The sequence below is a fragment of the Trachemys scripta genome, chromosome 8 (assembly GCF_013100865.1).
Source record: "Trachemys scripta elegans isolate TJP31775 chromosome 8, CAS_Tse_1.0, whole genome shotgun sequence".
Classification (NCBI taxonomy): Eukaryota; Metazoa; Chordata; order Testudines; family Emydidae; genus Trachemys; species Trachemys scripta.
This window is the reverse complement of record NC_048305.1, coordinates 41,599,170-41,611,643: the sequence shown is the minus strand read 5'-3', so window position 1 is coordinate 41,611,643 and position 12,474 is coordinate 41,599,170. Positions and strand designations below refer to the sequence as shown.

The window sequence follows — 12,474 nt, the reverse complement described above, 5'->3', positions numbered from 1 at the left end:
TGCAGCCAAGAGTTTCAAAAATGGGAGCCCATAGCTAGGTTGCCAAGTCCCTATGTAGGCACCTGGCTAAGCAGCCAGATTTGTACAAGTGCTGCATCCACCAAAGGCTGACTTGAGACCCCCAGTTGTGCAAAGCTGGCTCTGCCCCCTGGGTGGCCATGGTATCAGCCTGGAGAGTTAAGGAGATGCCAGTCGTGATGATGAGGCTTGCCACATGGTGGTCCATGGCAATGGGTGTCCTTCCCCCACACTTCGCCATTCTGACTTTCACCATCTGTATTTTCCCCAGCCCAAGCACATTCCTAGGGCAAGCTATATTGCGCCGTCTATAGGTTAAAAAAGCTCGCAGCTGTTATCTAGTTAGGACTAAACCTATTTACAGCTCACCTAGGGCATTTGTGCCATGTAGAGAGAGCTGCAGGGAGAGAGTTGATCTCTGCTCAGCGGTTGCCTGACTGAACCAGATTCTGCTAGGAACTTACAGGTGTGGGTCACAGGCCAAAGGGCTTCAGACACCTTGGACCAGGTCCAAAGCTGCTTCTGCAGCATGTCTCAGAAACACCTCTCTCTGGGCATGGCTACGCTGCAATTAGACACCCGTGGCTGAGGTCTGCCTGGAGTGCAAGTCAGACTTCTATGCAGCATTGCTCTTAGCTTTACAGCTAGATCTGCTGCCAGGAGGAGAACAGCAGTGCCATCCTATTCCCTCCCCCTTCCCTGCACATAGCAGCCGCAGCTGGGTCAGATCAAGCCCCAGAAACTTCCCCTGGCTGCAGGAAGCTCTGCACCTCAGTGGGGGTCTGGGTGTGGGGTGGGTTCCAGGTGCGGGAGGTGAGGCTCAATGGAGGGGTTGGGTGCAGGGGGGGTTGGATGGACAGGGGGAGCAGCTCCCTGTACAGTTACTCCCTCCCCTCACCTATGCACCCAGAGCCCTCTAACACTGAGCCCCCCTGCATCAGGAGCCCCCATACCCAGAACCCCCCCCTTCAAGCCCCCCAAACCTCTACTCTGCTGAGCCTCACCCCCTGCTACAGGAGCCCCCACACTCATACCCTCACCCCACTGATCCCCAACCAGCTGCACCCTGACCCCCCCAACCTAACAAGCCCCACTCCCCCATACCTCCCACCAAGCCCTAACCACCTTCACCTGGACTCCCCTGTAGAGTTCCATTCCCCCTGCACCAGAACCATGCACTAACCCCTGTGCATCCAGATTCCCCCCTGCACCCAGACCTCCCATCATGCTACCCGCACTCAGATTGCGCCACACAGAACCCTAGTACTCTTGAGGGAATTGTGTGCCAGAAAAATAAAACATTTAAAATTCTACAAAGTCCTGCATATTTTAATTGTCAAAATAACACAGAAAAACAATAACAATATAATCACATCATTTTCAATTATTTTGGTAATAATAATTGTCAGCAAATAATTGAAAATAGTGTGATTATATTGTGTTATTCTGACAAAATATGCAGAAAGAATTTTAAAATATTGTGCGCAGAAATTTTTTATTTTTTGGTGCAGAATTCCCTCAGGAGTAACATTGAGCAGATATTTTCAAAGAATTATCCGCCACTCCAAGACTTTTCTTGAGTGATAACAGCTAATTTAGAATCCATCATTGTGTATGTATAATTGGGATTATGTTTTCCAGTGCTGATTACTTCGCACTTATGAACTTTGAATTACATCTGCCATTTTGTTGCCCAGTCACCCAATTTTGTGAGATCCCTTTGTAACTCTTTGCAATCTGCTGCGGACTGAACTATCTTGAGTAATTTTGTATTATCTGCAAACTTTGTCACCTCACTGTTCCCTCCCCTTTCTAGATCATTTATGAACAGCACAGGTCCCAGTACAGACCCTTGGGGGACCCTGCTATTTACCTCTCTCCTTTCTGTAAACTGACCATTTATTTCTACCCTTTGTTTCCTATCTTTTAAGCAATTATTGATCCATAAGAAGACCTTCCCACTTACCCCATGACCTCTTACCATTGTCCGTTCTTGGCTGCGTGTGTGTTCTCTCTGTGTGCTGCACCAGCTCTTGAGGTAGCTGGCCAAGCAGACCTCGATCGAACTGCCCAAGAAGACCACAGACTTAGTTCGGTAGCGAAGGCACTTAGACAGATCTATTGCCAACGTAGCACAGTCCTAGTGCCCGGCAGACTCTATGGGGCCACTAACACGCGTATGCCTGTCACAATGGACTCAGCTCAGTGAGTGGCTGAACCTTCCTCTCCCACCTCGGCCAAACAAAGACACCCCGTCAGCAACTCCTCTTTCATACAGTGATACAAACCAGTGACATATTGCCCCTCTGACGTGGCTAGTTATCATCCTTTACCTTGTATCTGTTGGTTTGATCAAAACATCTCTCTCCATCACACTGTCATGCTGACCTTATCTTTAGGAGGGGTCAGTGTGGCCCTATTATCTTCGGGGAGTGTGTTTATACCATACTAGGTATCAGGGTGTTCTGGCACCTTCCTTCTGGAATGTGTTTATGTGTGCCTCCTGTGCCCAGCACTTCTTAGGAGTTTTTGCAATACTAGCCCTGTTCTTGTCAAGTTCATGTATCGGATAGTGAACCTACAAGCAGGCATGTCTTGTAACAGGGCCTGGTTTTTGCTCATAGCCTGACTCTTGCTAACTTTGCTTTATAGTATCAGGGCCTGACTTTACTTCAGGCCTTAGGCCTCATACCAGGCCCTTTATACCAGGTCTCATGTCTCAGGCTTTCTCTTTCTAATACATTTATTTTGCTTAAAAGCCTTTGGGAGGGACCTTGTCAAAGGTTTTCTGAAAGTCTGAGTTCACTAGATCCACTGGATCATCCTTGTCCATGTGTTTGTTGACCTCCTCAAAGAATTCTAGTAGATTGGTGAGGCATGATTTCCCTTTAAAAAGCCATACTGACTTTTCTCCAACAAAACGTGTTCATCTATGTGTCTGATAATTCTCTTCTTTACTATAGTTTCAACCAATGTGACTGATACTGAAGTTAGCTTAACAGCATGTGATCAGGAGCCTTTTTTAAAAACCAATGTTACATTAGCCACCCTCCAGTCATCAGGTCCAGAGGCTGGTTTAGGTGATAGGTTACATACCACAGTTAGTAGTTCAGCAAGTTCATATTTGAGTTCCTTCAAAAGAACTCTTGGGTGAACACTATCTGGTCCTGGTGACTTATTATTGCTTAATGTGTCAGTTTGTTCCAAAACCTCCTCTAATATGGTACAATTGCTCAGATTTATCACCAAAAAGAATGTCTCAGGTGTGGGAATCTCCCACACAGCCTCTGCAGTGAAGACTGATGCAAACAGTTAGCGTCACCACAATGGCCTTGTCTTCCTTAGTACTTAAACTATTGCTTCTCACTGTCACACGCCTACAGACCCGCACCTTTGGTTCTCCTTCCCCACTTCTTCAGAGCCTGTTCTGGGGTTACTGGCTATGTGGCAGGAACAGAGAAGCTGACACTCCAGGCATAGTCGGGGCATGGCCCTTTCTATGTTCTGATCCATGCATTGAGATTTCATGACTCGGTCCCATGGGCTGTGCTCACTCGGGGTTCTGACTTGGGACCTGGGTCAGACACATTGTGGGGTCAGGAGACTCCCTATGGAGGCTGCTGGAAGAGCTGCAGTTACTGCCCAGGGCCTGTCTCCCTGGCTGGGGAGGTCTCTGCGGGAGAGCACAGCTCCACCAGGCTGGTCCCTGCCCCGCTGGAGGGAACTGCTCAGTGCCGGTGGGGCCGGGGTGCACTGGGCTGCATGGAGCTGGGTGCATACATTTGCATGTGTGTAAGCGTGTACAGATAGGACCTCGTGGCTGGGTTTTTAGAAGCCTTTGGTGGTAGCTGTGGAACAGGCAGGGCCGTTTCCAGCTCCCCTGGGGTGGGAAAGGCTTGGTACCAGCGGGTTGGGGGGTGGAACTGCTGACAGCTGTGTTAGGGAGCAAAGGGCAGGCCGCTGGCTCCAGAAGAGCTAGAGCACCCCCCACCCGGCCTCAGTCCTCACCTGAAGGGAGCCCAGGAAAGGAGGAAGGGGGGTCAGTTGCCAGTCCCAGGCTCTCTTTGCTGGGCTGCCATCAAGGGAGCCATATCATGCTGGCTTCCTGGGCCCTCGCTGACCCCTCAGAGGCACATGTTCAAGCTCCTCCCCACAGGGCTGAGTGGCTGAGCAGGCCCAATCCCAGAGCTGCACTGGGCTCGCTGCGTGGACAGGCTGTTGGTCAGTGTGTGGTTGCACCATGCCATGCTCGGTGTGGCAGCAGGTATCAAGCGGAGTGCCCCAGGACTGACCCCTGGGGTTTTGTTGAACATCTTTATTAATGATCTGGATGATGGGATGGATAGTACCCTCAGCAAGTTCGCAGATGACGTTAAGCTGGGGGAAGAGGTAGATATGCTGGAGGGTAGGGATAGGGTCCGGAGTGACCTAGACAAATTGGAGGATTGGGCTAAAAGAAATCTGATGAGGTTCAACAAGGACAAGTGCAGAGTCCTGCACTTAGGACGGAAGAATCCCATGCACTGCTACAGGCTGGGGACCGACTGGCTACGAGGCAGTTCTGCAGAAAAGGACCTGGGGATTACAGTGGGTGAGAAGCTGGATATAAGTCAGCAGTGTGCCCTTGTTGCCAAGAAGGCTAATGGCATATTGGGCTGCATTAATAGGAGCATTGCCAGCAGATCGAGGGAAGTGATTATTCCCCTCTATCAGGCACTGGTGAGGCTACATCTGCAGTATTGCATCCAGTTTTGGGCCCCCCACTACAGAAGGGATGTGGACAAATTGGAGAGAGTCCAGCAGAGGGCAACGAAAATGATTAGGGAGCTGGGGCTTATGACTTATGAGGAGAGGTTGAGGGAACTGGGTTTATTTAGTCTGCAGAAGAGAAGAGTGAGGGGGGATTTGATAGCAGCCTTTAACTACCTGAATGGGGGTTTCAAAGAGGATGGAGCTAGACTGTTCTCAGTGGTGGTAGATGACAAAACAAGATGCAATTGTCTCAAGTTGCAGTGGGGGAAGACTAGGTTGGATATTAGGAAAAACTATTTCACTAGGAGGGTGGTGAAGCATTGGAATGGGTTACCTAGGGAGGTGGTGGAATCTTCATCCTTAGTGGTTTTTAAGGCCTGGCTTGACAAAGCCCTGGCTAGAATGATGTAGTTGGGGTTTGGTCCTGCTTTGAGCAGGGGGTTGGACTAGATGACCTCCTGAGGTCTCTTCCAACCCTAATCTTCTATGATTCTATGATTCTAAGCTGCTCTGAAATCCGAATCAGAGTATTTACATGGGGCTTTGCAGCAGTCTGAACAGCGGTGTAAGTGAAACTGATGCAGCTCTCCCATGCAGACGTGGCCTTAGCCCCGGCTAGTGTAGCATGTTGACACGTCCCCACTGCTCCCTGACTTCTGCTGGGCAATCGTGGCTGTAGACAGCGATCTAGGGAGGGACTGCCCAATAAGAAGAGCCATCTCATGGCTGCACCACAATGTCCACTGCGTGACGTGCTACAGACATGTCTCTTAATTGCTGATGCTGGGTCTGCATAGCCCCCTGAGCAGTGGTGCCAGCGGAGGGGGAGGTGTGCCGCACAGGCAGGTCCCTCATTGCAGGAGGCTCATGGGTGTAGCCAGTGGGGGGAGACTGAGCACTTCCCTCCAGAGACATCAAGCTATCTGCTCTGAAAATCGCTTTCTCTGTTTGGAACCTGCTTCCCAAGTCATGTTCAGTGTCAGGTAAGAGCTGACCCTGCTGAGCAACCTGCGCCTGTGTGTCTGTACCAGAGTGAGCATTTCCCCCTCCTCCCCCACCTTCCTCCTGTCCTCAACCCTGCCCACTCCCGCCATTCAGCCCCGGCCCCATATGGCACTGAACAGCACACTGTCCATTGCACTGCCCCAGGGTGCCTGTCTGTTCCCAGTCAGTCTGAGGTGGGGGCCCAGGTGCAGCTCTCCGTCCCTAGGAGGGGGCGTCTCCAGCCAGCCAGAAGGCTGGGGTTCTTAGGGTACACTCCCAGCAAGATGTGAGAGCGGCCCCACCTAGCTCTGAAAGGGGCTAGCCCGAGACCCACCCTGTGGCTGAGGCTGACTGGCTGTTGCGCTCTGGGGAACACAAGAGCTCCCTGTTCTGCTGGCTTGTCTCTATCCACGCTGGGTTTCAGAGACAGGGAAGCTGCCTGGCAAAGATTGGTCAGAGTCTCGGCTAGGCCAGAACCCCAGGAGGGTCTATGTGCTTAATGCTGTCACTCCACCCCCCGCACGCACATCCGGCCCTGCTGCAGGTGCCCCATTGGAAACAACAGCTCAGCAGTCAGAGCAGCAGCAGTGCCCTCCACCTCCTATGCTCCATGGCTGTCTGCCACGGGGACAGGCTTTCAGATCAACAGGGGTAGGGAGCAGGGAGAGGACAGTGGGACCTAGAGGCAGGGAGAGACCAGTGACCGATTCGGCACCCAGAGACCCCTTCTCCCTAGAGAGGTTGTGGGGCCCTGGGCTGTGTGGGAGCCTGGAACAGGCTGCCAGATGTTAGAGCAGCCAGAGGCCACTCTGATTTCTGCCAGAGGGCATTTTGGCAGCCAGAGCAGCCTAAAGATGGGTATGCAGAACAGTCCAATCCTGGGCCAGGGCATGTCCCCTTTGGCCTAGATGGCTCCTGCCTGGACCAGGTCACTTGGACAGAGCCCAAGGGGTGTGCTCGGGGAGGGGTGGCTGCTGTGAGTGCCCAGGCTGTTCTCAGGCAGCTGAGTAACCCACAGGCTGATTCCCCGGCACAGACTTTGGGCTAGCTGAAATGGCCCCTCTCCTGTAGCACTGAGTCTCATCGCTGCCAGGGGCTTGTCAGCTGGCTGACCTTAGCTGGCTTGTTTGTGAGACCCAGGAACAGATGCTGAGGGGGGTTGCTGAGTGGGAGCTGTTTGCAATATCACTCACAAGCCAGATTCTTCTCCTAGCACCCCCACGGCCCTCTACAAAGGAGAGGAAGGAGCATGTTTCCCATGTTACAGATGGGGAAACTGAGGCACGGAGCAGGGGAGTGACTTGCCCCAGGTCACCCAGGGGGTTGGTGGCCAAGCTGGGAACAGAACGCAGGCTGCACGACTTCCAGGCTAGCACCTAGCTTGTGAAGCATGCCACCCCTCCCCGCAGGAAGTCTGTATTCGCCAGCTAATGGAGGGGAGTGAAGAGTGTGTCTAGTGGCTGACGCAGAGCTGGGTGCTGGGTCCCCTGGGCTCCACCACTGACTCACCATTGGGCTTTGGGCAAGTCCTGAGGCCCACCCAGATTTTCACAAGTGGCCAGTGGTTTGGGGTACTGCAGTGGAGTACTCCCAGGCTTTGTTCTGCGCAAGTGCCCCCCTGCCCAGCTTCTGTGGGTCTCTCAGTGCCACTGAGGAGCACAGCCTGGGTACCTGTTCCTGACCCTGCTCATCCCAAGGGAACAAGCTCCCTCAGCCAGTGCCCGGAGGCCCTCCAGGGGCCCAGCGCCCCACCCCAGCAACCAGGGCCAGGCTTAGGGAACCAGAGAGCTCTCTGGGAACATCAGCCTCTTGGTGCCTGTCTAATGGGGTATATCTCTAATGCCAGGCTCTCGTGCTGGCATTCCTGTTAGGGCAGCGCCTGGGGCAGCAGCTGCGGGAGCTGGAGAAGGGCCGAGCACCACACAGGTCCATGCCATGTCTCCTCCCAGCCTCGCTGCCTCCCACAGTGATCCCTGTGCTGCCTGTGGCGATGCCCAGCCCTGCCTGGCACAGTGCAGCCACCCTCTTGCCCAGTGTCACTGATCACAGGCCCCACCAGTAACCCTGGCTGTGGGACCTGCTGCACCAAGGAACCGAGTCTCATGTCCCTACATGCGTCCCCCAAGACCCCAGCGTGTCAGTACTGCCACCAGGAGAATCACTGCCCTTTTCTTTGTCTGGCCCATGGCTCATGCCCACAAGGCAGGTAAATCCTCCTGGGACACCGGGGTGTCTGGCAGTGACACCAGCGCTCGAGCCAGTAGCAGGAGGTTCTGCAGCCTTGGAGCAGGCCCAGCCTCTTGGATTCAGGGCCTGCTGCTGGGCATGGAGGCCTGAACAACAGGGAGGGATGCAGAGCCCTGGGCTAGGGGTCAGTGGCTGCCATTGACATTAGGGCTCTGCCTTGTCATGTACTGAGCAGAAGCATTTGTAGCCTCTGGGCCCAGAGCAATGCACCTCTGTGTCTGGCAAGAGCCCCGTCTTGTGCCAACCTTGTGCATGCGCCACCCCTCTGCCCATGTGCCAGCCCCTTCTGCGCACACCACCTCCCCATATGTCAACCCCTCCACGCACACCGCCCCTTGCCTGCATGCTGTCCCCTGCCTGCACAGGCTGCCCCTTGCCTGCATGCCAACCGCTCCCCGCATGCCATTCCCTGCCTGCATGCCAACTGATCCATGCGTGCCACCCACTACCCATATGTCACCCCCTGCCTGCATGCAGCCCTTCTGCCTACATGCCAACCACTCCATGCACTCCAGCTACTGCCCACATGCCACCCCCTCCACACTCATACCAGCCCCTCCCCGCACACTGCCCATGTGCCACCTACTCCTCACAGGCCAACCACTCCATATGCGCCACTCACTGCCTGCATGCCACCCCCTTCCCGCGCACCACCCCCTCCGCACATGCCACCTCCTCCTCATACACCAGCCACTCCCCATGCACCATGCACTCGCCCCTCTGCCCATGCGCGCCCTTCCCCTGCGCACCAACCCTTCAACTCTTCTCTTCTCTTCCAGTTGACCAAAGCATGTTTGAGAATTCAAACACAGCCCCCACGCCAAAGCTGCAACCCAGCCGGTCTGTCTCCAAAGCCTCGCTGGGCCCCCCCCTGGCAGCTCTGCCAGCCGCGGCTGAGACTGGACTGCGGGTGGGGAGCAGCCAGCACCTCAAGAACCTGAGCAAGGCTGTCGGGGCCAAAGTCAACGACTTCCTGCGCCGGAAGGAGCCTGCCAGTCTGGGTGAGGTGGGAGTGACCGAGGTCAATGCCAGCGTGGGGGCCGAGCTGTCGGGCGGGATACTCGCGCTGCTGGGGGACCAGGCCCACGATGCAGGGTGAGTCTCCCCTCAGGCATTGGCTGGCTGACTGCATGCTGACCCCCTCCCCAGCTGGAGCACATGCTGGGACTGCAGGGCCATGCTGCAGCCGTGGCACAACGGCCCTGGCTGGGGAATGCTGCGCATTGTTGCTCCCACCTCTCTGAGCCCCTCCTGTCCCACTCTCCCCCAGCTGCATGCCCTGCCCTTCCCCATCCAATGGCATCTGGGACAGATTGGCTGCAGGGAGCTCTTCCTGCTGAAAGGGGGTGACTCCTGGCCCAGCTTGGGACTCACTGCAATGTCCGAGGAGGAGGGGAGCTGCTGCTTTAGCCCCTTTCCCATGGACCCGTCCCTACATTGAAGCCCCATCTCTCCAGTTGGAAGCGAGGGCTGTGCCCCTCTCTAGTGCCGACAGCAGGAACTGATGCATCCCAATACAGCAGGGAGGGATTTGAAGCAGTGGGTGGCCGCGGTGAATAAAAGCAGCCCTAGGAACTATTTGACTTACTGAATTATTTCTACACCAGTAGTTTCTGCTCCCAGAGCCTGCCTGTCCAAAGGGCCTTCACTGCAGCACCCTACAGATGGGAAACTGAGGCATAGAGTGGTTGAGTGACTTGCCCAAGGTCACACAGGGTATCTGTAGAAGAGCAAAGAATTGAACTCAGGTGTCTTAAGCTAGCACCCTCTCCTGGCCCTCTTTCCTCTCTGCCATTCAGTTTGTGCGGTAAGCAATCAGCACACACGAGTTGTCTAGCTGCTGGGAGTGTGCTTGTGTCTGTGTGAGCTGATACCATACTGATGCCTTAGACTCCATCAAGCGGGCTCAGCCCTTGGATGGGAGACCATCCAGGGAACCCCTGGGCAGCTGTCAGCGCTGTGTCGGGTGTTATTGTCGCTCACCGAAGGGCCATTGTGCTTGCAGGCGTGTGCTGTTGGAAACCTTTCCCCGGCTCGACCCGCCACCCCCAGCAGCCAAGAAGCGCACACCCCGGGCTTTGAAGACCCCTCTGGACATGCTGATCTCTTCCCAGCCGGTGGTGAGCAGCCTGGAGTGCAGCGCCGAGGCACTACCCGAGCAAGGCCAGGAACACCCCAAGCAGGCTGTCCAGGGGGAGCAGTGGAAGGTGGCATGGGACATGTCTCAGCCAGAGGGCAGTGCTGAGCTGAGTGCTCCTGGCACAGCGGTGCCAAACGGGGATGGGCCCTCCCACAGCAGGGTCCTCTCAGTGCCTGACCTCATCCACGAGCAGAACCTGGAGGGCAAACTCAAAGCTGCTGACAGGCGGGCAGTGTCCACACCCTGCCCAGAGAAACCCACCCTCAGACTCAACTGCCTGCTGGAGTACCAGCCCCCCGTGGGCAACGTGCAGCCTGTGGCACAGCCCTCCGGCCTGGAAAATGAGGGGCCCCACCCAGACCTCCTGTCCTTTGAGTAGCAGCCCCCATGTCCCAGGGGAGTCAGCCACTTTCCCCCCTCAAGAACACCCCTCCCACTCTGCTGGGGAGGGGGCATGCTGACTGCACTCTGGGGGCGCTCAGCAGTGACTTCTGTCCAGGGGGCTCGAAGAGAAGCCTGGCCCCTGCCCGCTTGTCCCCTCAAACAATGGCAGGGCATGGGGGTGATCCTCGGGGCTGTCCACACAGTCATTGCCTACCCTCCCCCCAGGCCTTAGTGCAGGCTGTGCAAGTGAGCACTGTTCACCGAGGCCAGGCCTGCACAGGCACCCTGGGCAGAACTTCCATTCTCCCCCATCAGGGTCTCCAGCCACGCCCTGCACCCCCTGCTGCCCTCCTGTCCCGGTACCTGTCTCACAAGCAGCCCTGGGGCTGATGGCAGGGGCAGGCCATGTGCCATTTGCCGCGGGCCCCTCTCGAGTCCCTCATACATGGTTCCTGCTCCTGCATCTCCAGCAGCACCTTTCCCTGAGCTGTGCAGAGCGAGGGGCACTGGACCTCGTCTCTCGGGGGAAGCCAGTCCGCTCCTTGCACACAGATCGTCCCACTCTAGGGCTCCCTTGGGCTGCTCTAGCCCCTCTGGGCCATACCCCATCTGCAGCAGGGACTGGTCTCTGCTGGGGGCTGGGAGAAGGGAAATGACTTGATGATGGCTCACGTGCCTTGAAGGCTATGGCCCTGAGGCACAGCCCACAGGACTGGTGTCTCCCACCTGCACTGTAAAATGCCCAGCGGCTGTTCCAGCTGGGGCCACGCACTCTCTGTCAGCCACAGAGGCAGGATAACCCATTTCTGCCTGGGGGAAATCTTCCCCTCCCACTTGATCCATCACTCTCCCAGCATGCACTGGGTACCGCTGACCGGGCAGTCTCCGTCCTATGCCCCTTTCTTACAGTGCGCTGGTGCCTACGCCCTGCGCCTAGTGTGAGCCCTCAGCCCCCTCACCTGCCTGGGCCCAGAAGGGCTGGGGTGAGGCCTAGCATCCTCATCTCTTGCCAGTGGGCCAGGCCAAGCATGGAATGTCAGGTCTCTGTATCCTGTAGGTGGATCCCAGGCCTGGCGCGCGATCTCCTGTCCTGCTCTCCTGCCAGATACCCTCCGGCTCTGTGTGGCAGTGAGCAGACAAATGAAGTTTTGTGGGTGGAGACAGTTTTGTACCATCCAAATCCACCTCATCGTCCTACTGCGGTAATGAGGCCATGGCTATTGATGGGCCCTGTGGTTTGGGAAACAGACACTACGAGTAATGTACTAGCCAGGCTGAGTGCCAGCTGCTGGGAGGATGTCCTCTTGATCTTTAATTCCCAGTGAAAGGCACCATCTAAAAATGAATGATACATACAAAAGAGTACAATGAGTGCTGCAATGTGCCAGGTAATTTTTGATACAAAATGAACCATGTATTTGTGTGTAGATTCTGTATATGTCCAAAGCTACCACACAAATAGAAATCTGTATAGAAGTATACAGCTTCTGTAAGCACCTATATAATGTATTACAGAAACACCAGAAAGTCCCTTTGTGTAATGAAGCAGAGTCTTCCACTGCACCTACGTTCTGAAAAGTCCAGAGTTAGCCCACTGTGCTTGGAGAGCCTCTCTTTATATCGTTTAGGATGTGTAGGTATTCTGGAGGAAATACACAGATTGCACAATAAAGACTTTTTCTCCAGTGTGATGAGTTTTCTCAAGGATCGCTGAGTCCAGGGAAATGGGCTTGTTCTTCAAGATGTGTTGCTCATGTCAATTCCATGCTAGGTGTGCATGCACCCCATGCACTGCTGCTGGAGATTTTTCCCCTGGTGGTATCCTTGGGCTGGCTGTGAAGGCCCACACTCATGCACTGGTATAAAGGGCGTCTCCAGCCCTGCACCCTCTCAGTACCTTCTTGCTGCCCATGATGGTTGCTGGAACAGTGCTTTTGCTTCAGCAAACC

At 55.2% G+C, this 12,474-nt stretch overlaps 1 protein-coding gene across 6 annotated transcripts in view; it reads left to right on the top strand.

Annotated features, from left to right (window-relative positions):
• The window catches only part of NOS1AP (nitric oxide synthase 1 adaptor protein), a 186,585-nt gene extending 174,369 nt beyond the window's left edge, over positions 1-12,216 (top strand). For 5 of the 6 annotated variants that reach the window (XM_034778109.1, XM_034778107.1, XM_034778106.1 and 2 more), the window contains 2 exons: positions 8,781-9,096; positions 10,007-12,216. In XM_034778109.1, the coding sequence (XP_034634000.1) occupies positions 8,781-9,096; positions 10,007-10,520 (830 nt within the window). In that variant the 3' untranslated portion in view covers positions 10,521-12,216. The remainder of the gene's footprint in view (positions 1-8,780; positions 9,097-10,006) is intronic. The other variant, XM_034778112.1, reaches the window with a different exon arrangement.
• Positions 12,217-12,474: the final 258 nt, after the last annotated feature.